The following is a 14,609-nucleotide window of genomic DNA, read 5'->3' as shown; positions in this document are numbered from 1 at the left end:
CAATAGCTGTGCAGCATTTTAGAGGCGGGAGCACAATTTAATTTGCTAACTTGATAATAACTTGAATTCCCTCCAATAGTTTATTTGTGAGCTGGGAGTTTGAGGTCTGTATTGGGGGTCCTACAGTAACTGTATATTTATAACGATTATGAACGATCTGAAGTGGCTGAGAGAAGATGTTAAAAGACAAATTATGATGACAAATCATAATAATGTGACAGTTAACGATTTCATGAGATAGTACAGCATCATGTTTATTCCACAGTGTAATACAAATTTAGAGAGGTGGCATGTACCTCTAAAAGATCCATAATGAGCCTTCATCAATTACCTACATTTCAATTCCAATGATATTATTTGTATTGATTAAATTGACACAGAACTGAGCTCCAACTTTATATTTTCACTCCATTAAACTATACACACACCACATGTATTCTCACGGAAAGCGTGAACTTATAGAAATAAAACTATTTTCTTCTGGTTATCATTGTCAAGCATCAGTTCATATTCAACGAGCAGATGACAAGAGGAGAGTGATGGAGAGGAGGAGGACAGGAGGAAAGCATGAGGACACAGAAGTGTTACAAAGAAGTGAAAGTCCGTAGAGCTCAAACTGAACGACAGGCTGACCCCCCTCACGGCCCCCCGGACCCCCACGGGGTTCACTTTGCATGTGTTGATAAACAGGCCGGGTGGTTGCCCCACACAGACCCGGTGGTCTGGTGGGTAAACTGGGTCTTAAGTCAGCTAGCTAGCTAGCTCGCTCGCTCGCTGACTAACTCTAGCTAGCTAGCTAGCTGACTAACTCACGCTGTAGTAATGCTTTATAGACATCCCACTGTACTACGCTTCCTGTCTGGCCTTGCTAGCCGTGTGGGATTCGTTTCTGTGAATGAGATACCAGGCTAACAGCTGAAGAGGAGGCTCGTTGTGGGAAACGCGGTACGTTTGAATTCCCTGCAGACAGAAGGAACGGTTCCTTACAGACCCACCCGGCAGCAGACCAGGACGCCGTGGGTTCATCAGTGAGAGGCACGTCTTTCACAGAGGACACCAACGCGACCCTGCGAGCACGTGTTCACGCCGTCCACGTCCGAGCACTCAAGGAACTGCCCCAAAAGGACAAAGAAAGGAACGGTCTTCCTTCTTCAGCGACACATCTGGGGAAAATTTAAGAGGGGAAAATATACCAGAAGACGCTTGGTTCACTAGCGTCCTTAGCATGTTAGCGGTTAGCTACGATGCTAGTAGCTCACCAACTAGCACAGCGAGCCAAACCAACAGCACAGCTGCTGGGATCTTTGGTTGACAGAAATAAGTCGGGGAGGGGGGGGATAAGGGGGCAGTGGGTTTGTTTGCCCGATGTCTACAGACCCTGCATATGCAGAACGACGGATGGGAGGGCCTGGAAGAGCTGATGGACCAGCAGCTACTGCTGACGCCGTGGTGCATCCTAAACTCACCGACTGTACCAGCTCTGTTGCATCGTGTGACTCCACGGGTCACTTCCATCACCAGTCGCTCCCTACGCACATTGTGCTCATGAGTAACAATGAAGATGGACAGACAGCCACTGGACACGGGGGGGAGGGGGGGTGTTACAGAGACATGCATGTGTCAAAAGGTGGAGTGCACTTGTGTGCTTATGAGGACGTTCTGATTGCCAAATAGCAACACACACACGAAGAAATGGAAGAGGGGAAGAGTGAGAGGGTGAGGGGCAAGATACAAGTGTTTTAACACTTAAACACAACAACCTGAGACTAGTGTGCGGGAGTTGGTGGGTCGTCGGGGGGGGGGGGGGGGGGACAGAGACAGAAACAAAAAGAGAGTAAGCCGGAGAGGTCGTCAGACCGATATTTAGAGAAAGAGAGAAATAGTGCAACAAAGATAAGTAAAGCGAGAGACCTCAGAAGACCAGAAACGAAGGGGGAGACGGACTGGAGGAGAGAGAGCCAGAGAGGGAAGATTTGAGAGGAAGAATCGAGACGGAGGAGCCGCGGTGCTTTCATGAGTACGGCTGTGGAACTCCGTATCCCGGTCTGTAGATGGGTCTCCCTGTTGGCGACTGAGGGTTGGAATACGCCGGCCTGGCCGGGTAGCTGTAGCCGCCGTAGCTGTAGGAGGCCGGGTAGGGCACGGGGCCGCTCTGGGGCTGGCTCGGGGTGTACTGGCCGAATGCAGAGCCGGGGTGTGGGGTAGGAAAGGAGGGCGGGGTTGGGTAGGGGCAGGCGGCTGAAGACGGAGGCCCAAAAGCGGGCCTGGGGCCGGAGTAGCTTCCTGCTGGGGCGAAAGGTGAGCCGGAAACCGGGTACGGAGGGTACTGTGAGGGGGCGTTGCCCGGGACGGAGCCTGTTGCCGCTGCGGGGGCATGGTTGGGGGGGGAGGCAGGGTACGGGCTATAGGGGAGACCGTGGGGGAGGCCGGGGGGGAGGCCCCCTGCAGACGAGGTGGCCGGCTGCGGGGCGTTTTGGTAGCCGGACGGCTGGGGTGTGGAGTTTGCCAGCTGAGGATTTGTCGCCGCTGCCGTTGTCGTCGGTTGATTCCACGGGGAGGGGGTGGCAGCGGGGTCCTCGCTGGCGCCCGCCGATGATGTCATAGTGTTGGGGTTCCCCTCGCTCCTCTGTCGTAGGATCTCCTGGAGCTTCTCTATCCGCACCCGTCTTTTGTGAGCGAGGGATCGCAGGGAGAGGAAGCGATCGAGGAAGGGGTCCAGTGACAGAGAGCCCTCCAGAAACTCATCAGCTAGAGCCTGCAGGCAGAGACACACAACCGGCGACTTACTGGCGAGCACAGAGCCCCAGTACCCGACCCAGGAGAGGTCTACTTGGGATCTGTGCATCGTGCGGCACTTTGTAGAAGATCTTAAAAACCTTACGAAGGGACCACGGGCCAAAGGAAGAGCAGACATTATTTTTGTCTAAGCACATACGCCTGTACAGTGCTTTACGCTGGCTGACCGAGGCCAACGTTCTATGACACACAAGAGTTTCCATAAAGAACCTAATCGTTGAGTAGCGATTCCCAGATAAAACGGCCTGAAATGATTCTATTTGAGAAGTGCTACAGCTTCAAAAACAGTTCTAACTCGTAAACATACAAAGATCATTTATCAGAAAATAGAATAAAGTGCTGCAAAAAGCCTGAACAAATAGATGAAAACATAAACTGTACAAACGGTGAAAAGCGCTGCATTTCTTGTCACCACAGCTGAAATCTGTGTTTTTGTGGATTTCTGTTTATTTGCACATTTCTCCTTCATGGGACAAAGAGCCGCTGAATGGGTTTCTAGAAAACCGCTCAGCCATTGTTTCACTGCCTAGAGACATCAGTGATGTGATGGACACAGTGACGCCTGAGCATAAGCATGCATCATTCCACACTGTGTGTGTGTGTGTGTGTGTGTGTGTGTGTGTGTGTGTGTTCTGACCTCAGACTCTTCCTCCGTTTTGCTCCCCTCTGTCTGTAGTCTGGAGAACAGGGCCTCTGGGGACACCTGACCCACCATCCCATCTGAGAACGAGGACAACATTGACGGAGGGGACAGACACAAGCACAGCACATACTGAACACAGGAGAAGACAAGCAGTGTTTGTCTGGGACACTTGTTCAGGCCCCGCCCCTTAAAGACACTGCCTCAGTATTACACATGACTTTGGCAGAGGGGAATCCTTACACATATTACAAATCTGTATTCCATCCGGTCTTCTTTTTAAAGAAATATGACAGTAACCGATGGACAGCAACGTGTTTGTGGTTAGTTCAGACTGACAGCAGAGTGTCTCCCCCCTCGTCCCTCCCTCCTACCTCTCAGGGAGCAGTGTTGTCTGTAGGTTTCTCGGATGGCCTCCAGCTGGGAATATCTCTCCACCAGTGCCTCCTTCTCTGACTCCAGGCGAGGCTTCACGTCCAGGTTTTGCTCAGCCAGACTGCGATTTGATGCTAGTGCCATTTCTCTCTCCAGCTGAATATTCTGGATCTAAGGGGGGGAAACGGGCATCAGACTTTACATTAGAGCCATTTAGTGGATTAGTATGGCCTTCTCTTCAGTACACATGTTCGCTGTGTTCATCACAGAGAAGTACGAACTACAAAGCTGAGGCCTGTACTTCCAAGCAAGTTCAACCCGCCTCAAACCCAAAAGGGCTGTCCCATGGCGATGTACCCTACTCCGAAGGGAGCCCCCATTGTAGGACCGAGAGCCTAGGGTTAAACCTGAAGGTGCCCTGTAGACACCAAAGCCCGAGGTGTGGTTCGGGGCTCTGGTCTTAATTACTCTGGGATTTTAATCCAAATTTGACCAGTTCTAGGTGATTTATACAAGACAAAAGCACAATGGAGTCAAACTGTTACACGTCACGGCCGCGCCGCTCCGCCCAGACACCAAAAACCAACGCAAAGAGAGGCCTCTTATATCTCTTTTGTCTGGGTAAATCAGTAAGAACTTAAGCACGTGAGTCTGGGTGAGGCTTCCCGTCTCTCTTGTATAGTCGCCCCACAGCGGGGACTCCACTACTCATATAACACCTTCTCACCGCCCCACGACCTCGGCTTGTTCTTTTGCATTTCAACTTGAATGTTATTTACACTGATCCCACTTTCCTCTACAAAGTAAAGAAGCTGCTCTGTCCTCACTTCAGTCTGTGTGACAGACGTGAGCAGAGGGAAGTCTGATGATGTTAATGATGTTGTACATTAACTCACTGAATTAATTTGGGTCAGAGTCAGATATGCACTAGGGGACCTAGGGGGATACGTAACAAGGGGCAGTTTTAACATCTCGAATCGCAATAAAAATGAACAGATTATTAACTGAATGGAATGAATTTACAGGTTTCACTGCCCTTTGTGAAGTGAATTTAGCATAGATATTTTCCAATTACAGAACTGCTTTCAGATTAAAGCTGGTGCTTTTTCAGAGCGTTCAGAAACGTATTTGTGTGCAAATGTGTATGCTCCATGTTGGTAGCACCTTCTTCCACACAAGCTTTTAAGAAAATCAAAAGAAGTTGAAGTTCAGTAAAATTATAACCACCTAAATTTTAGCCGATGAGACATAATTGCAGCTTGTTCAACCAACACAGCGGGCCTCAGGCAGACTGGACACTGTTTTGTTGTAATACGGTGTAAGAGTTGTATTGACATAAAAACACTGAGCCTGAAACGGAGGGTTTAAGCAAATAGTATGATGGCAAAATAAAGAGTTGTAGGAATAAAGTGGAGGTACAATAGGAGCTTTGCTAAATGATCAGATCTCCTCTTTGGTTAAAAGGAAGGAAAGAACTACTCCCATCCCCCACCAGGACTGTACAATAAGCTACAAACAAGACACATCTTTGATTGGCATTATTTGATTCATCATTTCATTTGATTTAACCCACAGTCAAAATATACATATACAAAACAAAACACCCTGAAAGGACTAATAACATCAAAACTTCCCTACGTCAGCCTTATGGAAAAGATGAAACATGCTGAAGTGCACAATTGGAGACCAAATGGAAAGTGAAGCATCATTCATACCTCGTCAGACTCCAGCGCCATTGACTCCACCCTCTCTGGGCTGTCCAGCAGCTCCTGGAGCTCTGATTGGCTCAGGTCCTGGAGCTTCTCCATTTGATTTGCCAGGATGGCGGTCTGTCACAAGGGAACCAGGAAATGAGAGTTAAAAACAATGTTTAGAAACATAAAGTGGACAGTGAGAAAGGCCCGGTCTCCGCTTCTTAAATGCCACCACGGACAGCGCAGAGCATTGGTAGTCACCGACTTATTGCGCCATTGTGAACAAATAAAGTCCAAACAAACATGTTACCAGCAGCCACTCCCTTCATAAAATACCAACCAGTGGTATGTGACCGAACTAGACACGTCCGGTTCATAGTAGCGATAGAAAACGGTTTTCTACAGTTAATTAGAGTTGTTTAACGTTACATTATTCCTGCCGAGTGAAGCGACTGCAGGCCACGGAGCAGAACACGACGGGTCACCGGACACGGTACTCACGCGACGCTAGCGAACCCAGTAGAGCCCGACGCGGACTGGCGGTGACATCCAACACCAGCGGTGTGTCTCAGCCGGCAGGTGACGCGACACGTCCACGGGATGTGCGACCGGGGGACCCGCAGGAATCCAGCCGAACCGAAAGCTAGGGAGGCGTTTTCGACGCACTTTGACCGCCGCGCTAACCAGCTTACCCCGGCCGAGTCCAATCTCACCGGTCGGTTCCGCGTCGACCGAATCCAGAGACGACAACAGTCGGTTCGACCGCAATGTCAGGCATCAAGCCACCGTCAACTTCGAGGAAACCCAGCGAGTTAGTGGTGAAAAACGGATCCCACAACGACGCCGCTCGGTCCCGACGGCTACCACCAAACGCCTCCGTGTTCAGCCAATGCCAACTTCGACAATCAGACGACTTAGGCCCAATAAACGGGTCAAAAAACAACAAAATATTCACTGAAATAGCAAAGTTTCACTCCTGACTGACAGAAACCGCCGCCATCTTAGGAACGATCCACGTTGGGCGTTTTGCGGGGGTGTTTGGATTCAATTAAACTATTTTGAAACGTCATAGTTGAACCGAAACAAGATCCCAGTTCATAGTAAAATACGTTATAAATACACACTATTTACCAACATATTTTTGAGCATTTGGATTGAACCGGGCCCGTCGGGCCTCCGGTGCCCCCCCGTGTCGCAGGGTAATGGTGGATTCCTCTCAGCTGATACAAGGGAACCCCCTATGTGACGGTACGGTCCGAACATCTGTCACCTTGCCGTGCGGAAGGAGCGGCTCGTCACGGCTTCCTTGACAAACGAGTCCATATTTTAGAGATGATGCAGAGAGAATATGGAACATATAGAGTGACACCGAGCTTGGAGGCGTGACTTGCTGTTATTGCTGTTTTACAGTGTTGCAAATGCGACTACGACCGTAATTCTCAGACTGTTTCCCCACTGAAATGGAAACGCAAACTTCAAATTCCCATATGCACATCTTTACGTACTACTTTCTATTCTCCCAACTGGCACATACGTCACTCAGTGCCTCTTCTTCGGCCTCGGTGACCTCTATGAGAGACTCGTGCTCAGTGAGGACCGATGATGAGGCTTCTGTGCAGCACGTGGTAGACATCCTGCTGGTTGAAGCTTGGATAAAACATTGTACCAATCTCAGCGCTCCTGGTTTTTCTATGATTGATAATCGTTTGTATTATTTCGTTCAGATATTCGCGGCAGGATGCAGCATCAACTGGGAGGAACAGAACCGCATGCAGCATCTCACTGGATGATTTCCTTCTTTTCACACCTCATTGTTGGGTTTCCTGTTTTATTTTGTTCACCTCTCTCTCGTTTCTGATCAGCTCACTTCCTGCGCTTGTGTTGATTGTGATCACCTTTCCCCGGCCTGATCGGCTCCACCTGTTCACCGGTCACATCCATCTTTGGATGAGGTGATGTCTTCCCCCTCATCCCCTTAACTGATATGATGAAAAAATATGAACTGAACTCACATGAGCTGTGCTCTTTGTTTACCTTTTGTTACATGTTACTGTGCTTTCAATGTTCAACTTCACTGCAATGACTTGTGGGTAATTGAGCAAAGTGAGCATGTGAAGCTGACCGGAAAGCTCAACATGGACGGAAGTAAACCCTGATGGGTCGGAGGGCGTCCGTGAGGCTGGGACTGGGCCTCCTCAGAAGCCTCTGGGGGACTATGTGTTGGAGTCTATGATAACGAATGGAAGTACATGTAAATAGTAAATGGACTGTACTTGTATAGCGCTTTTCTAGTCTTCCGACCACTCAAAGCGCTTTAACACTACACGACATCATTCACCCATTCACACCCATTCATACACTGATGACAGGAGAACCACACACAGTGACACCTGCCCATCAGTAACTACCATTCACACACTGTAGTCGCAGCTGCAGGAGCAAAGTTGGGTTAAGTGTCTTGCCCAAGGACACAACGACATGCGGGTTAGCCGGGCCTGGGATCGAACCCACAACCCTCTGATTGGAGTACGACCGTGCTCCCCACTCACCCACAGTCGCATGTAAATAGCTATATTCCGTTTCTTTCATTCAGACGAACAGAAATGGAGCAATGTTTGTTGGGGGAGTTGGTGATATTTAGAGGGGCTTTTGGGGCCGGGTAATTTTTTTTTTAACCTTTAATTTATCTAGTTGTTTCCTCCTGCTTCCAGTCTTGATGCTGAGTTAAGACGACCGCCTCATGACTGTCAGACTTTTGGTTGTTTATTTACAGTTTGTAATGCAGACACTGATTGGGATAGAGCACATGTAATATGTGGAGCTGGGTGTACCCACCCCGAACAGAACATCTGATAGGAGTTTGATTTTGGCCCATGCATGGTAAATGAAAGATGTCATGATAAATGGAGCTCAGATACCACGATTTCCCATGGCAACCGGTAAACAACAAGCGGAGCCTCCAGTTTAATCCGGTGGAAGTACAGCTATTAATACATAATACATTTATCATTAAAAAAACTGCCTTATACAGAAAGGTCACACAATTTCTTTCTGCATTGTTGATTAATTCATGGCTTTAGATCTAGTTTACATTTTTCAAATATTTGAAAAGGGCCAGCGAATGAAAAAATAAATATATATATAATATAATATATATATATATATATTTGTAAAGCCTCATGGTTCCATGTTCCTCCTCAGTAACGTCGCCTTCTCAGCTCCCCGACTCCTGTCATTTTGTCTTTTTCAACCACCCTCGGCCCCCGTCAGGGCAATCGGCCTATGGGAGTTCTGCTGCAACCATCAGGTGGGATGTATATATCATGATTTTAAGATCATAATTAGTTTTTTACAGTTTTACAGTGCATCTGCAACGAGTTGATACTGTCCAATCGACTGACTGTGGCTTTGCTCTCAGTGTTTGGTAGAATATTTGTCATCTCATTAAACAGGTGGCTTCTGCCCAAAAGCTAATTCACGTTTCCTATTCTCTTTGGGTGTTGGTGGAGCTCATGAGCAGTCCTGGGATTGATGATTGATTTTGGAAACCTTTCATAACTTTCCATTTATTTTGGGAAGTAAGTTTGCTGCCTTTTTTTACATTATACCAAATGTCGGCAAATCCACTAAAACCAAGCCATCTGCTGGATTAGCACTTTCATCAGGACAATTCTGTGGTTTAAAAAGTGGAAAGTGGCTGTGGAATGCCTCCTGTAGGTGTCCTGTGTGTGCGTATCAGTCTGTTTTGAGTGCTTTGAGGGCGGAGACAGTCAGGAGCGAGTGCATGACCACGGCCCCGATGTCATAGAGCAGCAGCAGCAGCGTCACACTCCAGATGTAGGCCTGCAGGAGACAATGAAACACATACATTTATTTAAATACAGGTATCTGCTCCAAAGTGACTCAACTGCAGTCATCTAAAATGCATCCATGCCTCTAACCCAATCCCCATTCAGCTGTAGTGTCGTTAGGGCCAACGGGGTTCGGTTTCACACGGGTTGGCGTCACAATCTTTACATCGTGCCATCAGAAGGGGGTTGTTTCCCAAATGTTGCCCACCTGCTGCAGTAAGAGCCTAAACTCAAGATGAGAAGATTTCTGTGTTTTTCATGTATTGTAAATATTCAGATCTTCCCACCGAGAGCTTGTTATTTTGACACCAGGCCCAAAGCTCCTCCACCTCTCGTCTGTACGCTGCCTCGGCTCCACCAGTGATCATTCCAATGACCGTGGTATCATCAGCACGCTTGATACTGGTGTTTTCCTGGGAGGCCACACAGTCGTATGTGAAGAGGGTGTACAGCAGGGGGCTCGGTACACATCCCTGGGGGGTTCCTGTGCTCACAGTTCTTGTGCTGGAGGTGCGATGGCCAACTCTGATTGATTGGGGTCTGCCTGAGAGGAAGTTCAGCCCCCCGTTGCAGAGGGCAGGTGTCCGATCCAGAGTGAGGATGGGACTGTATTGAAAGCTGAAGTCTATGAAGAGTCTTGCGGAGGTGTCCTTGCCCTCTAAGTGCGTGAGGGTTGTGTGGATGACGTTGTTCACTGCATTGTCAGTAGACCGGTTCTGACCATATGCAAACTGAGTCCCGCAAGAATTCTCTGTTCTCTTTCAACAGTTGTCTTAGCGAGGCAATTTGTCTCTGAAAGTCTGGGTGCAAACGTGGAGGGGTGGGTGAGTTTGTATGGTCTACAGCTCTGCTTTTCTGCATGGGGGGAGACATTTCTTTAGTTGCCTGGACTCTGTTAGGGTCGGGCTCAATGGCTTAATGTCGTCCAAAATAGCTCACCTGAGAGACGCAGGTGTCGCTTTTGTCTTTGTTTTGCTTTATTGCTTTATTCCCCTCTCCCTGGTTCCCAGCTAGTTTTAGTGGGGAATGGACAGTGGGGTCTCTGTATAGCTTTGTTAAGGGGGCGGGGATGTGAACTCACCCTCAGCTTTCCTGTTTTTGTCTTTTCCACATCACCCACCACTCAGTCATACAGCGACCTTTTGGATCAGACGCGTTTTTTCCAATCAGTGGATCGGGTGCGCTGCGGCGAGAACATACATCCCAGTTCTCCCTACTATCGGTTTGGGTCTTTTGTCTTCTTTTTGGTCAAGTAAAGAACAAAAACACAAGTTTGATAGCAGCACACTGACCGCCAGCCATTCCTTGGGACAATCGTAGTGGCCTGTCCTGTGAATGATTTCACACTGATTCGTGTCGGAGAAATTGTTGAGGCTGTAGCAGTAGAAGCAGAAGGCCATCAGTGTCCCCAACAGGCCAACCAGGTTACTGCACGCACAACCCCGAAGCTGTGGAGGAGGACAGTCAAGTTCCATTACTGTGCACTTACACACATACACTGATTATACAGAAGCAGACTTGAACATATGAAATCACTGTGAACCAATTATGATTCTCTTGGGGTGGCTGACTATAAGCTTAGCATATAACAATAATACATAATAAACTGTAGTTACAGACCCATTTTAATGGAATAAAGTGTTGTATACGATAGACATGGCAGACAACAAATATTTGTATTCTTAGATAATATGATATGACAGACACATTCTGACTCAAGTCAGGGGTTGGTTTACTCAAAATCTCTTGAAATTATTTTTTTATCGTACCAGTAGTCTGCTGGAGTTCCTCTCATTGGCAAAGGTGAATGATCCTCCGGTCACAATCTGCAACACACACATTACCTTACTCTCATCAGAGTAAGGAACATGCAGCAGAGAGCCTTGTCTCCCTTCATTTTATAATCAATCATTTCTAGACTCCAGACTAAGAACAAGAATCGTGAGGTACGTACAAGAATTCCTAAGAAAAGTGGCAGGATGAACAATTTTGGCAGGGCCTCCTCAGAGTAGGCAAGTGGGAGAGCCAACAGCACCTGGAACAGGCCTAAGAGGATGGTCACCACCTACAGGACACAAGGGCGTTACACTTCACACTATTATCATCTTTAGGAAGTCAGACTTCCAACTCCAGTTAAGCGCACCACCCAAACTGAGTGGATTCCTGATCTCACCGCAGCAGCTTCATGGTCAAAGCAGGCGGGCAGAAAACGTGACCTGGGTTCAGCCGTAGACGACATGTTTCTGCAAAACGGGAGACGTTACGTTAGTCACAAACATCTATGGAACGGATTCAAAGTGGAGAGCTCCACACCTATAATAATCCAACGAAATCCAAGAAAAAATAAGAATAAACGAGCAGCAATGACAGAAGACATGATTGTGACACACTAGAAAGGGGAAAGGACAGTGGGAAACATCTGTATTATTACGCATGCTCATCTGTTCAGACAGGAAGGATTTGAGAAACAGAGACCAAAACAAGGTAGTGAAAGGGGGGAAAAAGGGAACTGAGCGAGCGTGAGAGGGTATTAGTTCATCAAAACCACATGTTGCAATCCTCTTAGGAAAAACTGGAATGCTGTTGGATGAGATGCAGATGTGGTGGGAAGAGGAGTGACAGAGGTGGAGCAAGGGAGGGAGAGTTAGAAGTCTGAGTTTACACAAAAACATGAGTTGACAAGGCTCACCAGAAGTGGGAGGAACATTATAAAAATTGGCAGTTGAGAAATAAACTTGTTTTAATTCATGCACGTATTTGTCACTGTGTTTATTAGCCCCAGCCAGCAGTCATGCGGTGGGGGCCCCTTGTGAATCAAAAGCTTTTCATGGTTAGGGTTTTAGCCCCATAAGGGGCTATTGAGTTCTAGTCGGTTTGTTCTGATAGGGCCCACACCATTCATTTTCCTTTAGGGTACACATCAGTTGGGCAATCAAATTTAAACCAGTAATTATTTAGTTTTGAAGTCATAACTGCGATCCCGGCATGTAAGCTTTTCAGCCTTCAAACCCAACTTTGACACCCTTGGTCAAAATATCAAAACCAGTGAGCACTACGAGGAGGTACCATGATGAAGTCGAAGTCTGTCTACAGCCTCTATATCGCCCCCTAACGTGGGGAAGGCCACGTTTGGGACATAATCCTCCGACTTATGTGACGCTACATTGCTAACAAATGGTCATTGCCTCAATTGATGATGTCATGTGACAATGTGCGAATTTGAGTTTTATGTATTCTTTTTACTCCTCCCGTAGGGATATTCTGTCAAAATGTGGTGTTATCATTGTTGTTACAATGTCTAATTTCCCGATTGTATTATTTAAATACATTTCTATGCCCTTGGTATACAGAGTCAGTCACGCGAACATTTAGTGGGTTTCATAGCGTCCCCTAATACGCCCCTTAGTTTGGTCAGATATTTTGTACTCACAATACTCTTGAAAAAACTTCAGTCATCGAAGATGCAAACTATTTTGAAGTCCTACTAACAAGTTTATCAGACTGGTAGATTTGTGTAATCCCTCTGATTTGCCATGAAAGAGGAAGTTGTTGTGACTTGAGTATATGTTGTCCAATCTGCCCTTCATTCTTCATGCTTCACAAGGGTCTAGGCGCAAAATAAATCTATATGTGAGTATTGACTTCCAGTCCTGCCCCCCATTATTTAGTGTGTTTGGGGCAGTAAAAAGGTGGTGATCCTACATATAGATATAAACAGGTTTCATAAGGGTATGGACAGGGTATACACAGGTGCAAAGGGTACAGACAGGGGGAAAACAGGTATGAGCAGAGAATGTCCAGGTACAGACAAGGGGCAGACAGGGTACAGACAGGTATGGACAGGTAGAGACAGGGTACAAACCGGTATAGACACAGTACACACAGGGTACAGACAGCTACAGACAGGAGCACACAGAGGGCAAACAGGTACATACATGGTACAGACAGGGTACAAACAGGTATGGACAGGCACAGACAGGCACAGACACGATACATGCAGGGTACAGACAGGTAAGGACAGGTACAGACAGAGGGCAAACAGGCACAGACACGATACATGCAGGGTTCAGACAGGTAAGGACAGGTACAGACAGAGGGCAAACAGGTACAGACACGATACATGCAGGGTACAGACAGGTAAGGACAGGTACAGACAGAGGGCAAACAGGTACAGACACGATACATGCAGGGTACAGACAGGTAAGGACAGGTACAGACAGAGGGCAAACAGGTACAGACAGCTCTGAACAGATACAGACAAAAGGATAACAGGTAGAACCCATCTTATGTCCTATGTTTGACTCTCTATCTTTGTTTTCTGTGTATCACCTGGGTTTTATAAGCCTTTTCAGTCTGTCTCTCTTCCTGTTGTTTCTTCCACAAAGCAGCCTTCAGCCTTCCTGTGTCTCTCGTCTTGTTGTGTGATTTGTTTCCTGTCAATCACTAGACTGTCTTTTCTCTGTTGGTTGTTGGTGAGTTGTTAATAGTCACATGGCATTCAGTCCAGTGGTACCCACCTAATGTTGCACGTGTTTTACGTGCTCTGCATTGACAGAGAGTCCAAGTCATGAAATAAATAAGCATGACTTGGACCAGAGGATGGTCTTTGAATGTGTATAAAACTGTGGTGCAAATTAAAACAACTTTGTTGATAGCTTGCCGAGGACTTTGTCAGTAGTGTTTTTCTAGAACGGTCAATTAAAACAACTTCTCTCCCAACACTGTGCTTCCTGGGGTCCTGACCAATACACCTGCCACGACCTAGTCATGTCGCACACATGGCGTAACTACTCAAGGGTCAAATTGGCATAGGATTTGGGTCATCGTTGGCCAATTTGTTACCATAATCCATCAGCTTCCCCCAAAACAACTTCCAAAAGAAACTCAAAGCACTTCAAAACATATGCAACACTCCAGACATTGATTCCTCAAGAGAGGAATCAATTCTCCTTTGATTCCTCAAGAGAGAAATCAATTCCTCAAGAGAGGAATCAACGTCACTGAAAGGCTTTTCCAAACATCCCCGACCTAGATTTAAATATAGACTTTTCTTCCCGCTATGTGACCCCTGAAGGTGTCTTGTTGGCAACTTACCTCGACTGAATGTTTAACAAATGCAGGTGTCTCGGAGATGTCCTTCTATGTCCCCCCCGGGGAGACAGTTCTTCTGATTGACCAAGAAAGGAGAAAACTCTCAACAACAAAGAAGGCAGGAAGCAAAGGAGGAGCTCCACTCAACTCGGACGGACAACA

At 47.1% G+C, this 14,609-nt stretch overlaps 2 protein-coding genes across 3 annotated transcripts; both read right to left on the bottom strand.

Moving 5' to 3' along the window:
- Positions 1 to 228: 228 nt before the first annotated feature.
- On the bottom strand, positions 229 to 6,870 carry vps37c (VPS37C subunit of ESCRT-I). 2 transcript variants are annotated; one of them, XM_040187127.2, is made up of 5 exons: positions 6,637 to 6,870; positions 5,527 to 5,640; positions 3,811 to 3,982; positions 3,434 to 3,516; positions 229 to 2,755 (listed from the first exon to the last, which is right to left on the bottom strand). In XM_040187127.2, exons 1-5 carry the CDS (start codon positions 6,766 to 6,768, stop codon positions 2,012 to 2,014), a joined length of 1,245 nt encoding a protein of 414 aa, XP_040043061.2. In that variant the 5' UTR covers positions 6,769 to 6,870; the 3' UTR covers positions 229 to 2,011. The 2 variants fall into 2 exon arrangements, with proteins under 2 accessions (XP_040043061.2, XP_040043062.2); XM_040187128.2 differs by having other exon boundaries at positions 6,007 to 6,736.
- A 1,376-nt stretch (positions 6,871 to 8,246) lies between these two features.
- On the bottom strand, positions 8,247 to 14,584 carry LOC144383195 (uncharacterized). Its single transcript, XM_078080126.1, has 6 exons — positions 14,451 to 14,584; positions 11,530 to 11,599; positions 11,311 to 11,421; positions 11,126 to 11,182; positions 10,649 to 10,804; positions 8,247 to 9,348 (listed from the first exon to the last, which is right to left on the bottom strand). The coding sequence occupies exons 2-6, from the start codon at positions 11,593 to 11,595 to the stop codon at positions 9,241 to 9,243; spliced, it is 498 nt and encodes a 165-aa protein (XP_077936252.1). The 5' UTR covers positions 11,596 to 11,599; positions 14,451 to 14,584; the 3' UTR covers positions 8,247 to 9,240.
- Between the last annotated feature and the right edge of the window lie 25 nt (positions 14,585 to 14,609).

Source organism: Gasterosteus aculeatus, chromosome 9 (assembly GCF_964276395.1).
Source record: "Gasterosteus aculeatus chromosome 9, fGasAcu3.hap1.1, whole genome shotgun sequence".
NCBI lineage: Eukaryota > Metazoa > Chordata > Actinopteri > Perciformes > Gasterosteidae > Gasterosteus > Gasterosteus aculeatus.
This window is presented reverse-complemented; position numbering and strand designations above follow the sequence as displayed.